Source organism: Caretta caretta, chromosome 4, assembly GCF_965140235.1.
Source record: "Caretta caretta isolate rCarCar2 chromosome 4, rCarCar1.hap1, whole genome shotgun sequence".
NCBI lineage: Eukaryota > Metazoa > Chordata > Testudines > Cheloniidae > Caretta > Caretta caretta.
The window spans coordinates 82,672,136-82,695,443 of record NC_134209.1 but is presented as its reverse complement, the minus strand read 5'-3'; the positions used below and the strand labels follow the sequence as shown (position 1 = coordinate 82,695,443).

General features: G+C 43.0%; 2 protein-coding genes and 1 long non-coding RNA gene across 14 annotated transcripts in view; 2 read left to right on the top strand and 1 right to left on the bottom strand.

Moving 5' to 3' along the window:
* Positions 1–23,308, bottom strand: part of GALNTL6 (polypeptide N-acetylgalactosaminyltransferase like 6) — a 928,998-nt gene that overhangs the window by 39,766 nt on the left and 865,924 nt on the right. For all 11 annotated transcript variants that reach the window (XM_048847720.2, XM_048847722.2, XM_048847725.2 and 8 more), the window contains one exon: positions 12,622–12,843. In XM_048847720.2, the coding sequence (XP_048703677.2) occupies positions 12,622–12,843 (222 nt within the window). The remainder of the gene's footprint in view (positions 1–12,621; positions 12,844–23,308) is intronic.
* LOC142071909 (uncharacterized) lies at positions 6,135–14,908 on the top strand. The gene is made up of 2 exons (XR_012668137.1): positions 6,135–11,073; positions 14,423–14,908. It is a non-coding gene; the product is annotated as an uncharacterized LOC142071909 (long non-coding RNA).
* On the top strand, positions 19,401–21,194 carry LOC125635705 (uncharacterized). 2 transcript variants are annotated; one of them, XM_075127806.1, is made up of 2 exons: positions 19,401–20,069; positions 20,660–21,194. In XM_075127806.1, exons 1-2 carry the CDS (start codon positions 19,460–19,462, stop codon positions 20,740–20,742), a joined length of 693 nt encoding a protein of 230 aa, XP_074983907.1. In that variant the 5' UTR covers positions 19,401–19,459; the 3' UTR covers positions 20,743–21,194. The 2 variants fall into 2 exon arrangements, with proteins under 2 accessions (XP_074983907.1, XP_048703686.1); XM_048847729.2 differs by having other exon boundaries at positions 20,657–21,194.

The following is a 23,308-nucleotide window of genomic DNA, read 5'->3' as shown; positions in this document are numbered from 1 at the left end:
GGTAGCAATTGTGGAGAAAGGGAAATTATTCTGCAGCATATGGGAAAGGGTAGCTTAAATAATCACACAGAAATAACCACTGTAAAAGGAGTTTACAAAAACAAATAACTTCCACTTATGAAAAATGCTGCTAAAGCTAAGTGCATGGGAGACGGAGTGCATGTCAAATTTCCTTGAAATTACAATACAGAATTAGAGCCTGTTTTTCAAAGATGCTGAGCACTCATCTCTCCCATTAAAGACGAAATGTGTGTGCTGATATGTTCAGATATATATATCCATCTTCAAAAACCAACTGTGAGATTCTTGCAAACTTAGAAATGAAAACAACTTTTCCACATTTGCAGAGAATTGCGTGCACACTATTGCCTGGGCAAAATGACCTGACTTGCAACTTTGATTATTTAGCTCAAAGAATCTCAGCGCTCAATCCCTCACACAGACTGTGTAAGACTGAGCTGAAGGCTTATTAATTGAAAAAGGGTTCTGCAGTTGAAGTCAAAACAGGTTGTCAAAACACTGCCTTCATTTCACATGTTCTAGAAAAACACAAACTAGCAAGATCAGGGAAACATTTTAATTTCAAATTTTCAAGGTTTTAAAACTGAAGTTAAAGATCAATTTCAAATACAGTTTTGACTGTTACCTCACCAGGGCCTCATTCAGACACCTCTAATGTGATTAATTTCACTTAGTTCAAATAAAGAGTATCTGTCCTACTGGAAAACTCTTAGCTGTTTTCTTAATGTTTCGCTCTTCATGTTATATACTCAAAGCATAGTCACCAACTAAAACAGAGAGGCTATGAAACTAGTGTTAACAGTAAAATAAATACTATTTCAATGTTTCACTTTTAAAGCCTTATGGTATTAGTAGGGCTTTCATATTTTTGTCTGGTGAGGGAATTTTCTTATCCTGTTCTACATTTAAGGGATAGATTCAATCTATCATATACTGTTCTGGAGAGAGTTTTCATTTTTAAAGGTTTCAGAGTAACAGCCGTGTTAGTCTGTATTCGCAAAAAGAAAAGGAGTACTTGTGGCACCTTAGAGACTACCCAATTTATTTGAGCATGAGCTTTCGTGAGCTACAGCTCACTTCATCGGATGTAGCTCACGAAAGCTCATGCTCAAATAAATTGGTTAGTCTCTAAGGTGCCACAAGTACTCCTTTTCTTCATTTTTAAAGTTTCCTTTAGCTCACTTCCTATCTGCCCAGTTCTCTCTGTTTCCCCTCTCCTCTTTCTACTAATGAAATACGCTTCAGCATTTGTTTCTCTGTTCTCTGCATTGTTGTATGTGTCTGTCCCAGTGCCATATCTCATCCTTTCTTTGCCTCAATCTACTCTTCCAGTCAGAGAGCATTGTTTTATTTGGGGTGGAGAGAAGGGTTTGATGATAAAAGCATTTAAATCGGGCTCATACTCCTGCTTTGTGGTACTTCTATGCGGCCTTTGCCATTGTTAGAAACTGAATGGAGCCGTTCAAACTGCCGTCAGAACGACAGGGAATATTCTACAGAGAATCAGCACCATGCTGCTTGCAAATCCTACAATATTCTTTTGTATAACAGGGCAAGGAAAGCAGGAAGTCTCAGACAGTGTGTGGCTTGTTGTTGTTTTTTCTTGATTAAGGAAGTGTGCATCTGAGACCCCCATTTCCAATAACAGGCTAATATGCATTTCTAAGTTATTGGACTTTGAGTTAAAACTACTGAAAAAGGCAAGTCTAAATTTTCAAAAAGTTTTCCTCATTTGTACATATGCAATTATTGAGCAGCCTTCTAACACACAGGGGCAGATTCTAATAGTCATATGTACAAAAGATAGAATGGTTACATGCAAAGCGCATTTGTTCACTCCCAGTTTCTGTTACCTGTACACACGCAGCTGAGTATGCTTAAAAAAAAAAAAAAAAAAAAGCACTCAAGGGTTTTTTATAAATATCTCTACCCAAGAGATTTGGTGGAAAGTGTAATTGTAATTCCTCCCACTGATAAAAGAAATAGGGAAATACTTTAATTAAACATTCAAAACTCTAGATTGTAAAATTGAATATTCTAATATTTGATAAATAACCCAATACTAGTTCGTAGTTGAGTTGGCAGTTCTGGGCAAAAATGCAGACAGAAAAGTGAATGCCTGATTGAGGCCCCTTTAGAAATCTGGCCCTTAAAATCCTCCATGGTAGAATTTGATGTAGTGGGAAACAATGTTGTCATTCAGAAAACATTGCAAACTTTGTATTTATGCCTTAATGTGCATCAAGATTCTGAACACCATCACACTGCACGCTGAGACACAAACACGAGTGAAGAGTGCAGGAGGGCTTAAATAGAGTCATGCAGCAATATCCCACAAAGGGTCCCAATCGTAGAGGAATGAAGGGGAGGATACTAGGAGTCAGGGGACTGGCAGGCCCTGGCTCTCCCTGCTTTCCTTGCTGCTCCTGCACTTGGGAAAAAGAAGGTATTGACGGAGAGGAACTTTTGCGACTGTTGGCTCCAGCTCCTTGTGCTTAAAGGGTATATCTACAAAGCAATAAAAGACCTGCAGCATGGCTGTGGCTGGCCCGGGTCAGCTGACTCAGGCTCACAGGGCTTTGGCGGTGGGACTAAAAACTGCAGTGTAGACATTTGAGCTGGAGCTTGGGCTCTGAGACCCCATGGGGAAGGAGGGAGAGAGTCACAAAGCTTGAGCTCCAGCCCAAGCCCAAATATCTACACTCCAATTTTAGCCCTTGAAGCCAGAGTCAATTGACCTGAGCCCTGAGACTCGGTGCGGCAGGTTTTTCATTGCAATATGGACATACTCTAAGTGTCCAGGCCATGAAGATCAGGCACTGGCTACTCACGGGCCTGGTGAGGGTCAGGTTTTCCTTGACTGGATAACATGTTAAAGCTACAACTTGCCTTGTCTATACTAGGATTTTAACAATTGTTAGCTAACACATGTTAACAAGATACCTCTTTCATAGTGTAGACAATACCTAGGAAGAATTTTGCTGAGACGGAAGGGTCTTGGCACACTGGATTGTGAGGTCATTCAGTACATAGATAGAGCGAATCATGGGAGGAGGGACATGCCATGAAGCAGAATCTGACACATAGGCCAAAGTGGGATTGTGGAAGAATCAATCCTGAAGCACTTGCATGAGAGGAAAGTGATCAGGAACAGCCAGCAGGGATTCACCAAGGGAAGGTCATGCCTGACTAATCTAATCGCCTTTTATGATGAGATTACTGGTTCTGTGGATGAAGGGAAAGCATTGGATGTATTGTTTCTTGACTTTAGCAAAGCTTTTGACACGGTCTCCCACAATATTCTTGTCAGCAAGTTAAGGAAGTATGGGCTGGAAGAATGCACTATAAGGTGGGTAGAAAGCTGGCTAGATTGTCGGGCTCAACGGGTAGTTATCAATGGCTCCATGTCTAGTTGGCAGCCGGTATCAAGTGGAGTGCCCCAAGGGTCGGTCCTGGGGCCGGTTTTGTTCAATATCTTCATAAATGATCTGGAGGATGGTGTGGATTGCACTCTCAGCAAATTTGCGGATGATACTAAACTGGGAGGAGTGGTAGATACGCTGGAGGGGAGGGATAGGATACAGAAGAACCTAGACAAATTGGAGGATTGGGCCAAAAGAAATCTGATGAGGTTCAATAAGGATAAGTGCAGGGTCCTGCACTTAGGACGGAAGAACCCAATGCACAGCTACAGACTAGGGACCGAATGGCTAGGCAGCAGTTCTGCGGAAAAGGACCTAGGGGTGACAGTGGACGAGAAGCTGGATATGAGTCAGCAGTGTGCCCTTGTTGCCAAGAAGGCCAATGGCATTTTGGGATGTATAAGTAGGGGCATAGCGAGCAGATCGAAGGACGTGATCGTTCCCCTCTATTCGACATTGGTGAGGCCTCATCTGGAGTACTGTGTCCAGTTTTGGGCCCCACACTTCAAGAAGGATGTGGATAAATTGGAGAGTCCAGCGAAGGGCAACAAAAATGATTAGGGGTCTGGAACACATGAGTTATGAGGAGAGGCTGAGGGAGCTGGGATTGTTTAGCCTGCAGAAGAGAAGAATGAGGGGGGATTTGATAGCTGCTTTCAACTACCTGAAAGGGGGTTCCAAAGAGGATGGCTCTAGACTGTTCTCAATGGTAGCAGATGACAGAACGAGGAGTAATGGTCTCAAGCTGCAGTGGGGGAGGTTTAGATTGGATATTAGGAAAAACTTTTTCACTAAGAGGGTGGTGAAACACTGGAATGCGCTACCTAGGGAGGTGGTAGAATCTCCTTCCTTAGAGGTTTTTAAGGTCAGGCTTGACAAAGCCCTGGCTGGGATGATTTAACTGGGAATTGGTCCTGCTTCGAGCAGGGGGTTGGACTAGATGACCTTCTGGGGTCCCTTCCAACCCTTATATTCTATGATTCTATGATTCTATGATAAGGCCTTAGAGGCAAGACGTTTAAGCTGTGGCAGGCCTTAAAAGTGAGGATGACGGGACATCATCCCTTGCTAATCTTCTGCACCATGACTGTCTGAAGCTAGGGATATTAGTCTGTTAGCTATGAAAAAAACAATATCCTCCACCGTAACTGATAAATGTTCCTGTTTCTTGGGCACCTCCATAAAATGCGGGAATTGTAAATACAAAATATTTTTGGCACAAAGTGTCAAAACTGCCAACTCAACTACGAACTAGTATTGGGTTATTTATCAAATATTAGAATATTCAATTTTACAATCTAGAGTTTTGAATGTTTAATTAAAGTATTTCCCTATTTCTCTTAATCAGTGGGAGGAATTGGAATTACAATTACACTTTCCACCAAATCTCTTGGGTAGAGATATTTATAAAAAACCCTGCACTTTGTAGAGGAAGCTGATTCATGGGATCTGAAGCACTGGTGGAAGCCTGTGATTTAAGTAAGCATTGTGCTAGTCAAGGCTTTGAATGGTTAATATACGTAAAGATCTGGTTGACAAACTTTAGGTTGCTAAAAATGTCTAAATATGTTGTAAAAGTTAAAGACATATTTACACCCTGGTTGTTGGAACAAGCCCAAATGAGTTCTGTAGAAGACTGTTCAATATTAAGGACATTTAAAGGATTTTTTCCCTTTATACTGACAGGTTTCAGAGTAACAGCCGTGTTAGTCTGTATTCGCAAAAAGAAAAGGAGTACTTGTGGCACCTTAGAGACTAACCAATTTATTTGAGCATGAGCTTTCGTGAGCTACAGCTCACTTCATCGGATGCATACCGTGGAACCTGCAGAAGACATTATATACACACAGAGACCATGAAACAATACCTCCTCCCACCCCACTGTCCTGCTGGTAATAGCTTATCTAAAGTGATCATCAAGTTGGGCCATTTCCAGCACAAATCCAGGTTTTCTCACCCTCCGCCCCTCCACGCACAAACTCACTCTCCTGCTGGTAATAGCCCATCCAAAGTGACCACTCTCTTCACAATGTGTATGATAATCAAGGTGGGCCATTTCCTGCACAAATCCAGGTTCTCTCACCCCCTCACCTCCCTCCAAAAACCACACACACAAACTCACTCTCCTGCTGGTAACAGCTTATCCAAAGTGACCACTCTCCCTACAATGTGCATGATAATCAAGGTGGGCCATTTCCAGCACAAATCCAGGAGAGTGAGTTTGTGTGTGTGGTTTTTGGAGGGGGGTGAGGGAGTGAGAGAACCTGGATTTTCTTTTTCCCTTTATACTGTAAACCCTTTCTTATGCTGAAGATTAAATAAGAACTTCTCCTTTTATCCTGGTTTGGGTGGTGATATATGGGTTGGAAATGAGTGGATGAGGCAGAGCCTGGAAGCAAACATATTTTTCTTACTATGCACATTTTGATGTGCCAGTTAAAACCATGTTGATCTGCAAAAATGCTATTTTATAAAACAAATTCTTTCCAAGAAGATTTGTTATTAAGGAAACCAAAATCTTGATTAATTTTAAAAATGTATACCCCTTTCATGAAAACCATCAACGTTTTCTACCTGTAATTTTCACAAAATATTTCTCTAAAGGAGGCTGCTTGATTTTCTGCCTCTTTGCAGGCACCTGTCTGTACTCTGCCATGATATGATTCACAGTCCTCTCAGGTCCTAGTTGAGTAGTTTCTCTTTGTCACTCCTTACATTCATCAAAGCTTAGGGGAGTTTTAAATGGCTCGTGCACTCAGATAGCAGCCCCTATCAGAAGAGAACAGAAACCGGAAATCACTGTTCTGTGAATCCCTGGGACTGAACTGCAGCTATAAACTAAGTAGTATGCAGGATTCTATGCAGAAATTTAAAACAGCACAGTCTTCTAAATTGGAGTTGGGGAACTTATTTGGAGAATGGGCTGAGGCACTGAGAGTCGGGGGCAGAACGATGAGACTGCAGAGTTCCACTGCATAGTGCAGACACTTTTAAAAAGTGATCAGGAGTGCAGAGAGGCCATGCCCACTGCGTATTTGCCACACCATCCAAACGCGGAAAGCAGATTTCTGGAATATTTTTGCTAATTGATTAGCTGTGAAGATAACTCATGTGATGTTATTCATGGAGGGTGTGAGTGACAATGCACAACTGATCAGTTTGACTGGGGACATTACAAGACAGAGTGCATCTTCTGTAACTGCTCATCATGAAGATCCAGGTTGCTCCAAAACACAGGTTGACAGCCAACAGCTGTCGCACATTATGCAAATTGCTGCTGCCACTACTCGTGGCACCAAATTTTCCCGACAAGACCAAAACGAAGGGATAGATTTTTTTCAAAAGTGACTAAGGGATTTAGAAGCACATAATACATAGAAAGTCCATGGGATTTATGCTCCTAAATCCCCTAAGCCAGTTGGAAAAATCTTTTCTTAAATGCTTTCTCCACACTTGGTAAATTTAGAATTGATAATGTACAAAAAGTCAGTGTCTCTTATGTTTAAAAAATATAATGACAGCTCAGTGACAGGGTAGTCACACCTTAAATTCCTTTATCTAGTTTAAAAAACAACACGAGAACTTTTTTTCCCCTTTGAGGAAATTTGCATTAATTTATGTCAAAAAAGATGCCACTGAGATAAACAGAACTTCCAGTGCTAACATAGTGACAATTCCTGCCTCTGATTAATTAAAAATACAGAAAACTATATTATTAAATTAATATCCCTTTTAGGCATTGAAAGCAATGCTCAGCTTTCAGCTCTGACGAGTTTCACTTGAGACAGAGTGAATTCCTGGCTTCACTGAAGTCAATGGCAAAGTTCCCAGTGACTTCCGAGGAGCCATGAGTTCACCGAGGATGCTTACGTGTTCCTGATGAAGGCAAGTGTTGTGGTGAGTCAGAAAGGGAGAGGCAGTCCCTAAGGCAAGTTTGATCTCAGTTTTGTGCACTGAAGGTCACAAAAACATCAATTTCAAAATAAATATCAGTACTCTTCGGAATGTGTAACCTTCATCTAAAAATAACTTTATGTGGTACTATGGAATAATACCAGTTTACTGACATTTAATAACTGCAAGTGCATGTCTAGGATTCAGGAAATGACTGAAACAGAGTTCTCAAATGAGGTGTTTATGTTATCTCCAGTCCATGAAATGAATGGCAAATCATGTCAGAACTACTGTTCAGTTTAATAATCTGTCCAAATGATGTATTGCCCTTGAATAGCAAAGATGATGCCCCGACTCTGTTGTCAGGGTCACGGCAATTCAATACAGCATCATAAGAGGCTTCCAATTGCTACCAATTTACAGAATGCTTTTCACACAATGTGGTTTAGTGCCCTGAATACCATAGTGGCTGTATCTCCTAGAGAGAACATGAGCAGCATTCACTTGGGTGCAAAAATGGGAATGCCTCTCTCTGTTCACCCTCTGCCTTTTAAGTAAGCAGTACTTACACTGGCTTTACTACACTTATTAGTCCTTAGATTTATTATTTACTACACAATACTATTATTATTTACTACACAATATGTCCTTAGATAGTCTTTCAGACATCAGAATCTACAGACTGAATGCCAAGCAATGAGCCTCCTTTCATATTAACTGATATGCAGTAACTTAAAAGGTCCTGTTCTTTGTAGTGAAACATAAAAAAAGGAAAAGGCCAGGTTAAAAGAAGTCAAGCACAGCCTGAATGAAACATAGAGAAAGCAGGGGACTGTCGATCACAGGTTGACACTAACCTTGATGAGAGAATTTGAGTGGTGCAGAAAGTGTGCATATGCAATATGGGGCTGGGTGAATGTTATATTGCTTTTGTACAACATAAATATGACAAACTGATGGACTGAGATTGACTCAAAGTCATTAAGGATATGAAGCGGACACTTCTAAAAAGACATCTGTTTCTCTTTCAGAAAGAAGAGAGTTACTCAGTCCTAAAACTTTGATGCTTTTTCATATAGGCTATTTGGTTTAATTTCAGTGTTTCAGTTCTGGGATTTCCCATCACTGTTGTAAAGTGGTTCTATGAAATCCGTGAATTCTCATTGGGGGCCAGAGAGGAGTGGGTTCAGGCCCCATGACTTAGCATGAGCGCAATGCCAGACAGACTTACTGAATATTGAACAAGGCCTATAGCAGAACAGAGCCAAACCTTAACATTTAAGTTTTGGATCAGGAAAAGGGATGATTTTCCTGTAGGATCTTGGAAGCAGGACACAAAGTCCAGAACCAATTTACTCATGGTCACCATTTTATGTTTCGTCTTTTAAAAAACACGTTCCCACAGACAATGGTAAAAGTTTGAAATGATTGTAAATACACATTGGACCATAAGTACTTTGAATCTAAGTTTTAAAACTATTAAATCATTCTCATGACAAATCTCATCCACCCCAGTACCATTTTTTACTTCACTGGACAAGACTTCAAGTACCAGCACTGCATGAAATTACATTTCTTTGAACAGAAAGGAGTGTTTATGCATCATTTAATGGATAGTAGACATACCCTTCAACTGGTAGCACATACTTGGCAATCCAGGACATAATCAGAAGGATCAAACTAAGCTGTTTTAATTTGCATTTTTCCCATGGTAGCAGTAAAAATAGTGTTACCCTCCTGTATAGATACAAAACTAATAGTAATATACTCAGTATATACTAAGTCTCTCCCACATCTATTATACAACTGCCATTTTGCATGCATTTCAGAGCACAGTACCAGATGGAGCACATACACTCTTCCAGCTACATAGGACAGCTACATAGGACAGTGGCACAATTAATTCCCAAAGATCAGGCAACATCAAGGGTGAAAAGGAGTTTGTTTAATTTACTTCTTTTCTATCATGAATAGAGTTTGCCAAGACATTTACCAGTCAAATTCCCAGCAGGTGTGTTTGCAAAAAGAAGGGAGAAGTTGCGAAAAGAAGGCTGCACACATCATTCACTAGTTAGGTATTAAGATGCTGGAGCCACAGATTGTCTGAGGACTTCATTGTTTACCTTGTCTCAGACTGGCACAGGGAAGCAGATGTAAATCCTTTCCAAGTACAAGTGGAGAAGGCAGTGAATGACAGTCCAGCTTGGCACAGATGTCCCATAAAAGATTCTTGATATGCATAGCCAGTGAAGTTTTTCTGGCTGCTCGATTCTTCTAAAGTAATAAGGAGCAATCTGTTTTCCTTCCTTCAATTTCTAATTATAACAGCCATTGGCCTTTAAGTTTGTTCAAAGTCTCTGCAAGTGCTGACAAATTAATTAAAACTTTCCAGGAATGGGAAAGTCTCAAAAAAATATAGAGTAGCAGGAAAAAAACTTCAGCTAAGGTTAGTTTACGGATGGAACATATTTTTAGGGGAATGGGAGAGCCTTTGGGTCTCAGTTCCATTCTGTGGTGTCTGGGGGTATTTTTAATAGGAAAAAAGATACACAGTCCCCATGATTCATTTTAAAAACACCTTAATATCATATCAGACCAGGTGCCAGCTCATGCCAAGGCCCTCACTGAATACTCACAAATGCATAGCAGGAAACCAGTCTTGCTTACAGGGTGTTAGTATTATCAAAATAGATATTAGATGTTAAGTTGATAAAGATGTGTTCAGATTTTATGAAATGCTGGTAGACTGCTGCAAATATTTATCTCACTTATAATCCCTACAGCCCATGGTATAAAGTTATACTGAGTGTTTGCACTATAAACCTCTGTAATTTTTTAACTCACCAAACAGGAAAAAAAGCATTGATTAAGGTAAAGTGTTTGTCCATGGCCTACTGAAGGCAAATGACGTATTGTGTAGCATCAAAGGACAGAGAATTTGTTGATTGCATTCCTAACTCCTTCCGGGAAGGAGAGATGGATGCATAACTCAGCCCATAACTTTGGACTCTGGACCAGAGAGGATAAAAATCCCTGACAGGAGAAACTGAATCTTTCTTCCATGCTGTCTGAACTCTGAGGGGCAAAGATTCCTAAACATAAGCAAAGAGATCCCCATGCTGCCTGGCAAGAGTTAGCCCTGAAAGACATTTAGAATTTACAGATTACTATAACTGTCACCTTTTGAAATGTAGACTGAAACTTATTTGCTTGCTGTAAACTATAAATAATTCTCATTTATTTTTCCTAGTTAATAAATCCTTAGTTAGTTTAGAATTGGCTACCAGCATGGTCTTTGCTGTGAGATCCAAGGTCCAAGACCTGGGGTAAGTGACTGGTCTCCTGGGACTGGGAGCAACCAGAATATTTTATGATTTTTCATGTAAGTGACCATTTATTACTAAATCCAGCTTACCTGGGTGGCAAAATAGACTAGTGAGCCCAAGGGGTCTGTCTGTAACTCCATGGTAAGACTGCTATAATGATTCAGGAGTTGACATTAATTACTGGGTTGGCGAAATCTAATGATAGAACATACCACCAGTTTGGGGTGTCTGCCCTGCTTTTTGACAGTCTGCCCTGAGCTTGGCACGCACAGCCGTGAGCCACTCCAGACAGTGCATCATGTAAAATGTGTATTAATTGTGTAAAGCATGAATATCTGAATCTCACAGGTCTGGATATGGTCCTTTTTGCCTCTCTGGAGCATTGAGTGAGGATTGTACAATAGAGCAAGGTAGGTATATATCACATGTTCAAAGTCCTGCAGCTGCAGAGATGTGTCTGAGTGTGGGTTTTGATGGAGGGACATGGAGGAGTTACTGAACTTTGGTCTTTCCTGACTTCTTCTATTAATTTTCTATTGCCTCTGGGTATAACCAGTTCAAATGAAGTTTATGAAACGAAAATGAGGGAATTCACAGTGTCAGGAGTTTGCATATGTCAAGGCACTGGCACCATCAAGTACTTTGAGGTACTGTAGTTGGGGGCTAAAATAAGAGTGCAAAGGCCCAAGTGACTGTAATCTGAGAGGTTATTTTAAAAATCCTGCTACAATATGTAAAAAAATTGGTTTATTTTAAAATGTTCTTAAGAGAAAGGGACCAAAAAGTGGCTAGATCTCCCCTCCTGGAGAATATCCTGGCATAATGGGGACCCCTGGAGGTTTAGGGGATTTCACCAAAAACATTTGTTCCAATTTAAACCCTTTCATTCCTTCAATTCACGTGTAAAATCTTATAATCTGAGAGCCCCAAGAAGTCCTCTAGCAAAACCAGGGAAGACTAGAATTGACATTACTGATACTTCCAAAGTTCTTAAAAAAAAAGACAGAAAAATATGTTAAAAAGTCAAGCCTTCTTTACAAATCATAATCAAAAAGAAAAAAAATCTTTTGCATCTCTCCTTTAAAGTGGAAGATGCAAAAGGCCAGTGCAATTTTTCCAACAAGACATATAAATTATATTCCTTCTCTACAGCCCTTGTGTATTAATTTATTTCTAATACATAACGCAACCTGTCGCCACAAGGTGTGCATTAGTAGGCTATTGGTGTGCTCCCCCAATATGTTAAGAGGAATAAATCTGAAGGCAGAATGCATCTGAGAAGCGCCCCAGCAACCTGCTAACACATACCCCAGCATGGCATAATAATATTAAAGTATGGCTCCTTATTTCCTTTTTGTTTAAACTCCAGCTGTGATACCACTAACCAAAGCCAACTATCAGAACATAGAATGAGGCAAGATGGGCCAATTTTTTTAGGAAAAGAACCCCACTCATTGTTGCATATTTACATTTGCATGTGCAAATCTGACCAGACAAAACACTAGATAGGTACCTAATGAATACCTAATTTATGCATGTAATTTGTAATAACACATATAAAAATGTGCACTGACCTCAGGCTTCCCTTGTCAAAAATCAGATTCTGAAAGCCATCCTGTAATATGCTGTAATGACTATTTGTTCTTTCTGAACCTCCTGTCCTTGTTGTGCATGCACATCATGGTGCGCGGAAGATTATAAGGGATTATACCGGGAACAGCCATAGACATCAGACATGTCAGTTTCTTATTTTAGTGGCTGTTTCATAGATCATTCCAATCACTACAAGCTCCCTTAATGACACCACTAGTAATAGGAGCCAAACCTCATTTCATAAGGGCTTTGTTATAATGTAAAAAGTTTCAGTAACTTCATATGAAATTCGGTGATCTACCAAATTGCTTTGCAATAAAGATGGAACATGCAGTTAAATTTAGTCTAGCTTGGGTATTCCTTACCTCCCCCCAGGCAGCAGGTGGGGGCTCCACAGGAGGGTAATATTTAGGGACATCCCATGCCACTGCAGCCATGAACCACTTGAAGTCCTTGCACTTAAGGTGCTTGCGTAGCTCCTTCTGGGCTGAGATATCGCCTGTTGAGAGATGCCTGTACTCGGGCCGCCGCTGGTAAACGTACTCTGCAAACTCATCCATCCATGTCTCTGCCACACGCTTCAGGTTCTGTGTAGCAGAAAGAAAGAGTCATTAACCTGCCCATGCTTTGACTAGATGATATAATTGACACGAAGTAAAAAAACAACAACCCTGACTTGGAATCTTATCATGTTTTGGATGGTGGTGTATTAAATAAATGGTAAACCTCTTTGGAATTAAACACAGTTAGGAGCATGATTTAATTAGACAGATGGCTTCATGCAGTTTGTTTTTCTAATACTTCAGTGCAATTGCTGAATGGGGATTTAATTAACCAGATACAGTAAAAATTCAGCTAATTATTTCAATTGGCATCTCACTGTGAAGCTCCCATTTTTTTTACTTGATTGCTAATGTTGTTTTTCCATAGTTTTGATGCAGTTGAATTTTGAAATTGGAGTTTTGATTCATATAGTAAAATATTATACGCAGTCCAATTTTTGAACAATGCATCTCCTTCAGGGCCCCAAAATGTCCCCGATCTTTCAGAAGCCAGAGTGACATATCTGCAAAGACAGGCTTAGTAACAAGTCTGCTTAGGCTATCTAGTTACACACAGCTAACTGGGCATTATTAATATATTCAGAAGGTAGGATGAATTCTGAATACACAACATTACATAAACTACTAATGCCTGTAACCAGTAATGCTGCATAGAAGGATGAGCTTAGGATAGTCAACAGAACAATGAAGCCACTTCCTTTTCTTGCATGGGTGTTTGCTCAGGTAGCTTGGAGGGGCCTGAAGATTGCTATTAGCAAATATCTCCAACGACTGCAGATGGGATACCAGATGGGGAGGGCTCTGAATTACTACAGAGAATTCTTTCCCAGGTGTCTGGCTGGTGAGTCTCATCAACATGTTCACAGTCTAACTGATCACCATATTTGGGATTGGAAGAAATTTTCTCCCAGGCCAGACTGGCAGAGACCCTGGGGTTTTTCATCTTCCTCTGCAACACGAGGCATGGATCATTTGCAGGTTTAAAATAGAGTAAATGGTGGATTCTCTGTAACTTGAAGTCTTTGAACCATGATTTGAGGACTTCAGTAACTCAGCCAGAGGTTATGGACCTATTACAGGAGTGGGTGGGTGAGGTTCATTGGCCTGCCATGTGCAGGAGGTCAGACTAGATGATCAGGAGAGTCCCTTCTGGCCTTAAAGTCTCTGAGTGAGTTGCATCCCCATAAAATAGGGGTCTCAAACTCAATTTACCTTAGGGCCAGTGCCAGTCCTCAAATCCTCCCAGCGGGCCAATAATGTCACTGAAGATGGTGTTCAGAAAAAAAACACATTTATATTGTATGTTTTATTTCAAATTTCTTCGAAATAATAAAACTGTCCTACAACTTTATACAATTCTTCGCCTGCCAGAGAGTTTTTAGTGTTTGCCAGACACCTGGCAACGCTTCAGTTCTGTCAGTTTGTTGATGTTTGACCTCAGTGACTGAGCAGTTGAAACCTTCAGGATTGCAGCAAGAAGTGCAACAGATAGTTGTGTTCGGTATTTTGACTTGTTTATATTCATTGTGGAAAAAAGTGATGCTGCCTCCATGGCTGACTCTGCCCGGCAACTAATGATGGTGTCTCTGTCCCTCTCCCACAGCCAATGGGAGCTGCAGGAGGCCACGCCTGCAGCAGACAGAGCCGGCAGTGTAGCTGCATGCATCTCTCCACGGGCCGAAGTGGGGAGGTTCTCGGGACGCAACAAAAGCCATCCAAGTTTAGGTTGCATTACCTTTTTTGGATCGTTTCCACAGAGCTGGTGAGAGGATGATGTGGCCCCTCTGGACCTACCCGTACCGCAACTACTCCCTGGTCCAAGTCTGCCACTCCCCTCCCCTTCATCTGCATGGATCACAACTATGAAATCAATTGTGAATTCACCAGGGCTAGAATGCCACTGCCTATGCAACTGACTCCCCCATCTGTGTGGGGCAAGGGAAAGTTGCATGTGAATGAGGCTCAGTCCAGATTTTTCTCTTGCCTGTCAAAAAGCAGGACATTCAGAGTAGAGGGTGACCCCTTCAATGTACATAGACACTGCAGCATGCATGGGTTTATGAGAGACCTTAAAATGCTACTTTAAATATTTTTTGAGTGGTTTGTATCTTTTTTTTTGGTATTTCATAAAGCCCTCTGATCATTTTGGTGCATGACACCACTGGTTCCAGTACACTTAGATAGGCAAGGGATTAAGTATGTCCTATTACACTTCTACAAGGGCAAAAAGAAATACTATTATGGCTACACATTATACAGACTTGCGGTCTAACTTTGCATCCTAAAATACATAATAAAAACCATGGACAAAGACTGGTAAGTTGTGGGCCAAACCACTCAGATGTTGAACACTTTCTGTGAGGTGCTGAGTGGCCTAAATACACTCCATAGGGGTGTGTCTTTTGCCTATTGAGCACCTTATTTTTCATCCTGCTCTTTCTGCATCTTAAACTTCTGTTTGCTTTTCTGACTGTCATTCCATGTTGAGCAGTAGTCTTCATTCAGCTGTTCCCTATGATACCCAGGACTTTTCCTTTGTTAGTGAGTTTAGAACCCAGTAAACCAGAGGTGGACAAACTATGAGGGCCTTCAGAACCATCCTGCCCAGCCCTTGAGCTCCCGGCCCGGGAGGCTAGCCAGCCCCAGGCCCCTCCCCTGCTGCCCCCCTTTGCCCACAGCCTCAGCTTGCCATGCTGCCAGCGCTCTGGGCGGCGGGGCCGCGAGCTCCTGCCGGGCAGCGCAGCAGCATAGCTGCCAGTCCTGCTGCTCTGAGTGGCATGGTAAGGGGGCGGGGAGCGGGGGGGTTGGATAAGGAGCAGGAGCCCTGGGGTGCAGTCAGGGGACAGGGAGCGGTTGGATGGGGTGGAGGTTCGGGGGGGGCAGTCAGGGGACGGGGAACAGGTGGGGTTGGATAGGCGTGGAGTCCCGGGGGGCGTGTCGGAGGTGGGGGTGTGGATGGGGGCAGGGCAGTCAGGGGACACGGAGCAGGGAGGGTTGGATAGGAGGTGGGGTCCCGGGGGGTAGTTAGGGGTGGGGAGTCCCGGGAGGGGGTGGTCAGGGGACAAGGAGCAGGGGGGGTTGAATGGGTCAGAAGTTCTGAGGGGGGAAGTCAGGGGGCGGGAAGTGGGAGGGGGCAGATAGGAGGGTGGGGGCCAGGCTGTTTGGGGAGGCACAGCCTTCCCTACCGGCCCTCCATACAGTTTCGGAACCCCGATGTGGCCCTCAGGCCAAAAAGTTTGCCCACCCCTGCAGGAAACAGTATGAGTAGTACAAAATATTCCTTCCAATAATTGTCTTGCATTTGTCAGCATTCATCATGTTGCCTATTCACCTGGCTTTGTTACATGCCTCTTAAGTTTCTCTCAGTTTTCTTTAATCTTGACTAACTGGAATAATTTTGTCTTCTGCAATTTTCATGCCTTTGCCTCCTTTTTCATATAATTAATAATGTTAAACACTAGTCGTAGCATGAAACCTTGTGGTAACATGGTGCTAACCTTCGATGATGAAAGCTGACCATTTATTCCTATATTTTGCTTAGCCAGTTTCTCAACCTATGGCTATTCAATTTTTTTTAAACAATTTGAGTGACAGACTTTGACAAAGACTTTTGTGAAAGTCCAAATAAATACAGCACCTGGTTCTCCTTTATCGACTGTTTTGACAGATTCAGAAAGAGGTCTTATAGATTAAGGCGGCAACAGATAATTGATACAACCAAACCCCACAAAATTAATATTATCTGTTCAGCGTTGGGTATGGACTCAGTACATTCATCTCTCCCCCTCACACACTTAACGTGCATCTTCACAGATGCCCCTTTTTCCAGAAGTTTCTCTAATTGGCTTTCATTTTCTTTCTCTGTCAAGTTAAAATCTGCACTTCCACAGCTGTCCAACGCAAAACAAAAACACCATACGCACATCACATTGGGTGACATTCTGACACTAAAGGAATCTTATAGCCTTGTTTGTAAAAAACAAGATCCTCAAACCGTGTAATGTTCTGTTTATAGAATGCTAGAGCTGCAAAATGCTGATATGTTCTGTAATAAGATAGAGGACAATATACATCTGAGAATCAGCAACAGAAGGTAATGTAGCCTTTCAGAATTGTCTGTGCATATTTGTGAGCCTGATTCCTATTCTGATTTGCTTTCAAGATTCATTTGAAAACCACTCTCCTGAATTTTATTAATTTAGTTTGCTTCAAGCATCTGCACAAACCTAGATATCTCAGAACTAATAAGGCTTATCTGAATACAAAGACAGCGAGATACATCACAAATGAAGTACATTCGGCTGGTGCTGTAAGATAAGTTACTGTGTGCTTTGTCTCTGTGAAGCAAACACATTAAAACCAGAAGAATGGGGGCATGTGCAATTAAGGGAGTTTAAGAAATCACAACACTGAAGTCCCTGTTCTGAATGACTTATGCCCCACACAAGGTTGAATTTTGTTGCTATTTCATTGGAAACAAAACAAGGCAATTCTTCTGGGTAATTTACATGAAATTAGCCTTCAATAGCAAGGGAATGGGGTGTTGCCATGACAAAAGGAAATATAAATCTGATATAAGAATGACAGCTACAAAGGCAATATGACTCTCTTTCAGGGAACATTATAACATGGAAATCTCCCAACCACGTGAGAATACTATTTGCCCTTGCCTGTATAGTCAGAGCTAAACTAGATTTTAACCACATTAATTGGAAGAGGCAAAACCATGAGTGCTAGTATTGCCTTTACAGTAGCACATCATCCTCTCATGTACTCTGTCTGTCCCACGTTTTAACTGAAAACTATTTTAGACGTGTTTTAGAGTTTTAAAAGTATTATGATACTATTTTTTTTAAACAATGCCATCCGATCACTGACTTAGTACCATGAGTCCTACAGGACACCAAGGAAGAGGAAACTGGTAAATAACTGTAGCAGTGGCTTACCTCTTCAGTAGCAAATGTAGCTACTGCCTCAGTTTCCCCCTTCCTTTGTAGAGTAGTCTAGATCTCTGGCTTAACGAAATATACTCCATCCTTTCTGAAGAAACGAGTCCAGCAAAATAAAAGTCCAAAAGAAGTCCTTTAAACCTCCACTTGTTGGTGCAGGGGCTCACAAATGGTCTTTCACCAAGACAAATCATCACCCTTCCATGCACGGACTCCCAATCAACCTTTACTATTCGGCTTCTTCACAGCCTTTTGGTGGAAAACCATAAGCAGTGAATTTCTTAAGAGGATCGCCTAATCTTTTGAGGTCTTTCTCTACCCTCCCACTGAGCCTCTGGCTTTCTAGCCCACAACACCAACCTTTCCTCAGGGTACTTTACCCAAATCTTTGATTGTTGTCTTTTATAAGACTCTTTTAAAACCCCTCCCAGGCACCTTGTCTGGAGAGACTCAACAGCTTGCCCTATTACCTTCCATTCCTACCTCTTTCTGAAATGGCAAAATTATACATCTCTGTCATCCTTCCCAGTATGCACTGCTTCCCAACCTATCATTCCCCTACTATAACAATAAACCCCAGAATACCTTGATTTTGGACTGAACCTAAAACAGGGCTAGAGCTCGATCTTAAATGGCCAGAGACACCAATACATTTTAGAAATTTCTAAAAGTGCCTAAAGTAGTCTTTCCTTACATAATAATGTCCAACATTGAGATGCTCAAGGTACTGACTAGGCCCAAGATTTGTAGGAGTGGGCATTGGGACTCTTTAGATGACCAAGCAGGATGGCAAGCTCATCATACTCTTGAAATCTTCCTAAGACTCATGAGAACCCCTGAAGAGCCCTATCTATGTAGCTATTCATATCACCATCATATCTGAGGACATAACAGGAATTTTAACATTCCTTCTGACATTCGTTGCTTGGTACTTAATAACTTTTAATATATAGTTAAATCCTTTCCTCTTAAATTTTGGAATTAGTAACCAGTGGACAATTTTTGCACCTACTCAAATGTTTTCAGATATCTGTTTTAAAGATCTAGGACATAGAAAATAGGTATTAATGCTTTCTTATTACATTTTAGTTATAACATGTTTTATCTTCTAAGAGATTTCAAATTATATTAATTGAGGGGAGATTGAAAAGTATATTTTTTAGTGGGGAAGAGGCACCATTGGGTTTACAATGGAAAGTAGAATGCAACATTAACCAATGGACCAGTTTTTGCTCCACAATATTTGAACCATTTCCCTTTAAAATACACAGAATCTCACAAAATACTGACTAGCTAGCTACAAAGCTTCAACTTAAGAGGGTCTAGACCTTTTAGCCCTGGTCTACACTAGGACTTTAGGTCGAATTTAGCAGCATTAAATTGATGTAAACCTGCACCCGTCCACAAGATGAAGCCTTTTTTTTTCGACTTAAAGGGCTCTTAAAATTGATTTCCTTACTCCGCCCCTGACAAGTGGATTAGCGCTTAAATCGGCCTTGCTGGGTCGAATTTGGGGTACTGTGGACACAATTCGACGGTATTGGCCTCCAGGAGCTAACCCAGAGTGCTCCATTGTGACCGCTCTGGACAGCACTCTCAACTCAGATGCACTGGCCAGGTAGACAGGAAAAGGCCCGCGAACTTTTGAATCTCATTTCCTGTTTGGCCAGCGTGGCAAGCTGCAGGTGACCATGCAGAGCTCATCAGCAGAGGTGACCATCCAGAGCTCATCAACAGAGGTGACCATGATGGAGTCCCAGAATCGCAAAAGAGCTCCAGCATGGACCGAACGGGAGGTACAGGATCTGATCGCTGTTTGGGGAGAGGAATCCGTGCTATCAGAACTCCGTTCCAGTTTTCGAAATGCCAAAACCTTTGTCAAAATCTCCCAGGGCATGAAGGACAGAGGCCATAACAGGGACCCAAAGCAGTGCCGCGTGAAACTTAAGGAGCTGAGGCAAGCCTACCAGAAAACCAGAAAGGCAAACGGCCGCTCCGGGTCAGAGCCCCAAACATGCCGCTTCTATGATGAGCTGCATGCCATTTTAGGGGGTTCAGCCACCACTACCCCAGCCGTGTTGTTTGACTCCTTCAATGGAGATGGAGGCAACACGGAAGCAGGTTTTGGGGACGAAGAAGATGATGATGATGATGAGGTTGTAGATAGCTCACAGCAAGCAAGTGGAGAAACTGGTTTTCCCGACAGCCAGGAACTGTTTCTCACCCTGGACCTGGAGCCAGTACCCCCTGAACCCACCCAAGGCTGCCTCCTGGACCTGGCAGGTGGAGAAGGGACCTCCGGTGAGTGTACCTTTTAAAATACTATATATGGTTTAAAAGCAAACATGTGAAAGGATTAATTTGCCCTGGCATTCGCGGCTCTCCTGGATGTACTCCCAAAGCCTTTGCAAAAGGTTTCTGGGGAGGGCAGCCTTATTGCGTCCTCCATGGTAGGACACTTTACCACTCCAGGCCAGTAACACGGACTAGGGAATCATTGTACAACAAAGCATTGCAGTGTATGTTTGCTGGCGTTCAAACAACATGCGTTCTTTATCTCTCTGTGTTATCCTCAGGAGAGTGAGATATCATTCATGGTCACGTGGTTGAAAGAGGTTGCTTTTCTTCAGGGGACACTCAGAGGTGCCCGTTCCTGCTGGGCTGTTTGCCTGTGGCTGAACAGAAATGTTCCCCGCTGTTAGCCACGGGGAGGGGGGAGGGTTGAGGGGGTAGCCACGTGGTGGGGGGCGGCAAAATGCGATCTTGTAACGAAAGCACATGTGCTATGTATGTAATGTTAACAGCAAGGTTTACCCTGAAAGAGTGTAGCCACTGTTTTATAAAATGTGTCTTTTTAAATACCGCTGTCCCTTTTTTTTCTCCACCAGCAGCATGTGTTTCAATGATCACAGGATCTTCTCCTTCCCAGAGGCTAGTGAAGATTAGAAAGAAAAAAAAAACACACTCGCGATGAAATGTTCTCCGAGCTCATGCTGTCCTCCCACACTGACAGAGCACAGACGAATGCGTGGAGGCAAATAATGTCAGAGTGCAGGAAAGCACAAAATGACCGGGAGGAGAGGTGGCGGGCTGAAGAGAGTAAGTGGCGGGCTGAAGAGAGGGCTGAAGCTCAAATGTGGCGGCAGCGTGATGAGAGGAGGCAGGATTCAATGCTGAGGCTGCTGGAGGACCAAACCAGTATGCTCCAGTGTATGGCTAAGCTGCAGCAAAGGCAGCTGGAGCACAGACTGCCACTACAGCCCCTATGTAACCAACCGCCCTCCTCCCCAAGTTCCATAGCCTCCACACCCAGTCGCCCAAGAACGCGGTGGGGGGGCCTCCGGCCAACCAGCCACTCCACCACAGAGGACTGCCCAAAAAAAGAAGGCTGGCATTCAATAAATTTTAAAGTTGTAAACTTTTAAAGTGCTGTGTGGCATTTTCCTTCCCTCCTCCACCAGCTCTCCTGGGCTACCTTGGTAGTCATCCCCCTATTTGTGTGATGAATGAATAAAGAATGCATGAATGTGAAGCAACAATGACTTTATGGCCTCTGCAAGCGGTGATCGAAGGGAGGAGGGGAGGGTGTTTAGCTTACAGAGAAGTAGAGTGAACCAAGGGGCGGGGGGTTTCATCAAGGAGAAACAAACAGAACTTTCACACCGTAGCCCGGCCAGTCATGAAACTGGTTTTCAAAGCTTCTCTGATGCGTACCGCACCCTCCTGCACTCTTCTAACCGCCCTGGTGCCTGGCTGTGCGTAACCAGCAGCCAGGCGATTTGCCTCAACCTCCCACCCCGCCATAAACATCTCCCCCTTACTCTCACAGATATTGTGGAGCGCACAGCAAGCAGTAATAACAGTGGGAATATTGGTTTCGCTGAGGTCTAAGCAAATCAGTAAACTGCGCCAGCAGTTAAATGTCCAAAAGCGCGTTCTACCACCATTCTGCACTTGCTCAGCCTGTAGTTGAACAGCTCCTGACTACTGTCCAGGCTGCCTGTGTACGGCTTCATGAGCCATGGCATTAAGGGGTAGGCTGGGTCCCCAAGGATACATATAGGCATTTCAACATCCCCAACAGTTATTTTCTGGTCTGGGAATAAAGTCCCTTCCTGCAGCTTTTGAAACAGACCAGAGTTCCTGAAGATGCGAGCGTCATGTACCTTTTCCAGCCATCCCACGTTGATGTTTGTGAAACGTCCCTTGTGATCCACCAGAGCTTGCAGCACTATTGAAAAGTACCCCTTGTGGTTTATGTTCTTGGCGGCTTGGTGCTCCGGTGCCAAGATAGGGATATGGGTTCTGTCTGTGGCCCCACCACAGTTAGGGAATCCCATTGCAGCAAAGCCATCCACTATGACCTGCACATTTCCCAGGGTCACTACCCTTGATATCAGCAGATCTTTGATTGCGTGGGCTACTTGCATCACAGCAGCCCCACAGTAGATTTGCCCATTCCAAATTAATTCCCGACTGACTGGTAGCTGTCTGGCGTTGCAAGCTTCCACAGGGCTATCACCACTCGCTTCTCAACTGTGAGGGCTGCTCTCATCTTGGTATTCATGCGCTTCAGGGCAAGGGAAAGCAAGTCACAAAGTTCCATGAAAGGGCCCTTACGCATGCGAAAGTTTCGCAGTCACTGGGAATCGTCCCAGACCTGCAACACTATGCGGTCCCACTGGTCTGTGCTTGTTTCCCGAGCCCAGAATCGGTTTTCCACAGCATGAACCTGCCCCATTAGCAACATGATGCATGCATTGGCAGGGCCCATGCTTTCAGAGAAATCTGTGTCCATGTCGTGATCACTCACGTGACCGCGCTGACGTCGCCTCCTCGCCCAGTATCGCTCTGCCAGGTTCTGGTGCTGCATATACTGCTGGATAATGCATGTGGTGTTTAATGTGCTCCTAATTGCCAAAGTGAGCTGAGCGGCCTCCATGCTTGCCTTGGTATGGCGTCCACACAGAAAAAAGGTGCGGAACGATTGTCTGCCGTTGCTCTGATGGAGGGAGGGGTGACTGATGACATGGCTTACAGGATTGGCTTACAGGGAATTAAAAGCAACAAAGGAGGTGGCTTTACATTAATGAGTATTTCAGGCAGGACTTCACGGAGGGTTCCAATAAGAAATGGTGCACTTAAGTAATTGTTCTTATTGGAACAAGCAGTTTGGTCTGGCCTCTGATTGATACATGGCTAGATTTACCTCGCTGCACCTTCTCTGTGAGTGACTGCGGTGTGACCTAGAGGAATGAGTCCCCTAGACGGGGGAGGAGGGGAAGCAAATGAGTACAAAACAAATCTGGTCTATTTCTTGTTTTGATCCACTCCATCTATCTTTTACATCTTTGGCTGGCAGCAGACGGTGCAGAAGGACTGCAAGCCATCCGCATCTCATGGCTGCTCGGCAGAAGATGGTGCAGTAGGACTGCTAGCCATCCTCATCTCTTGCCTGCTTGGCAGAAGATAGTACAGTAGGACTGCTAGCAATCCATATCACCTGCCTGCTCACCATAAGATGGTTCAATAGGACTGAC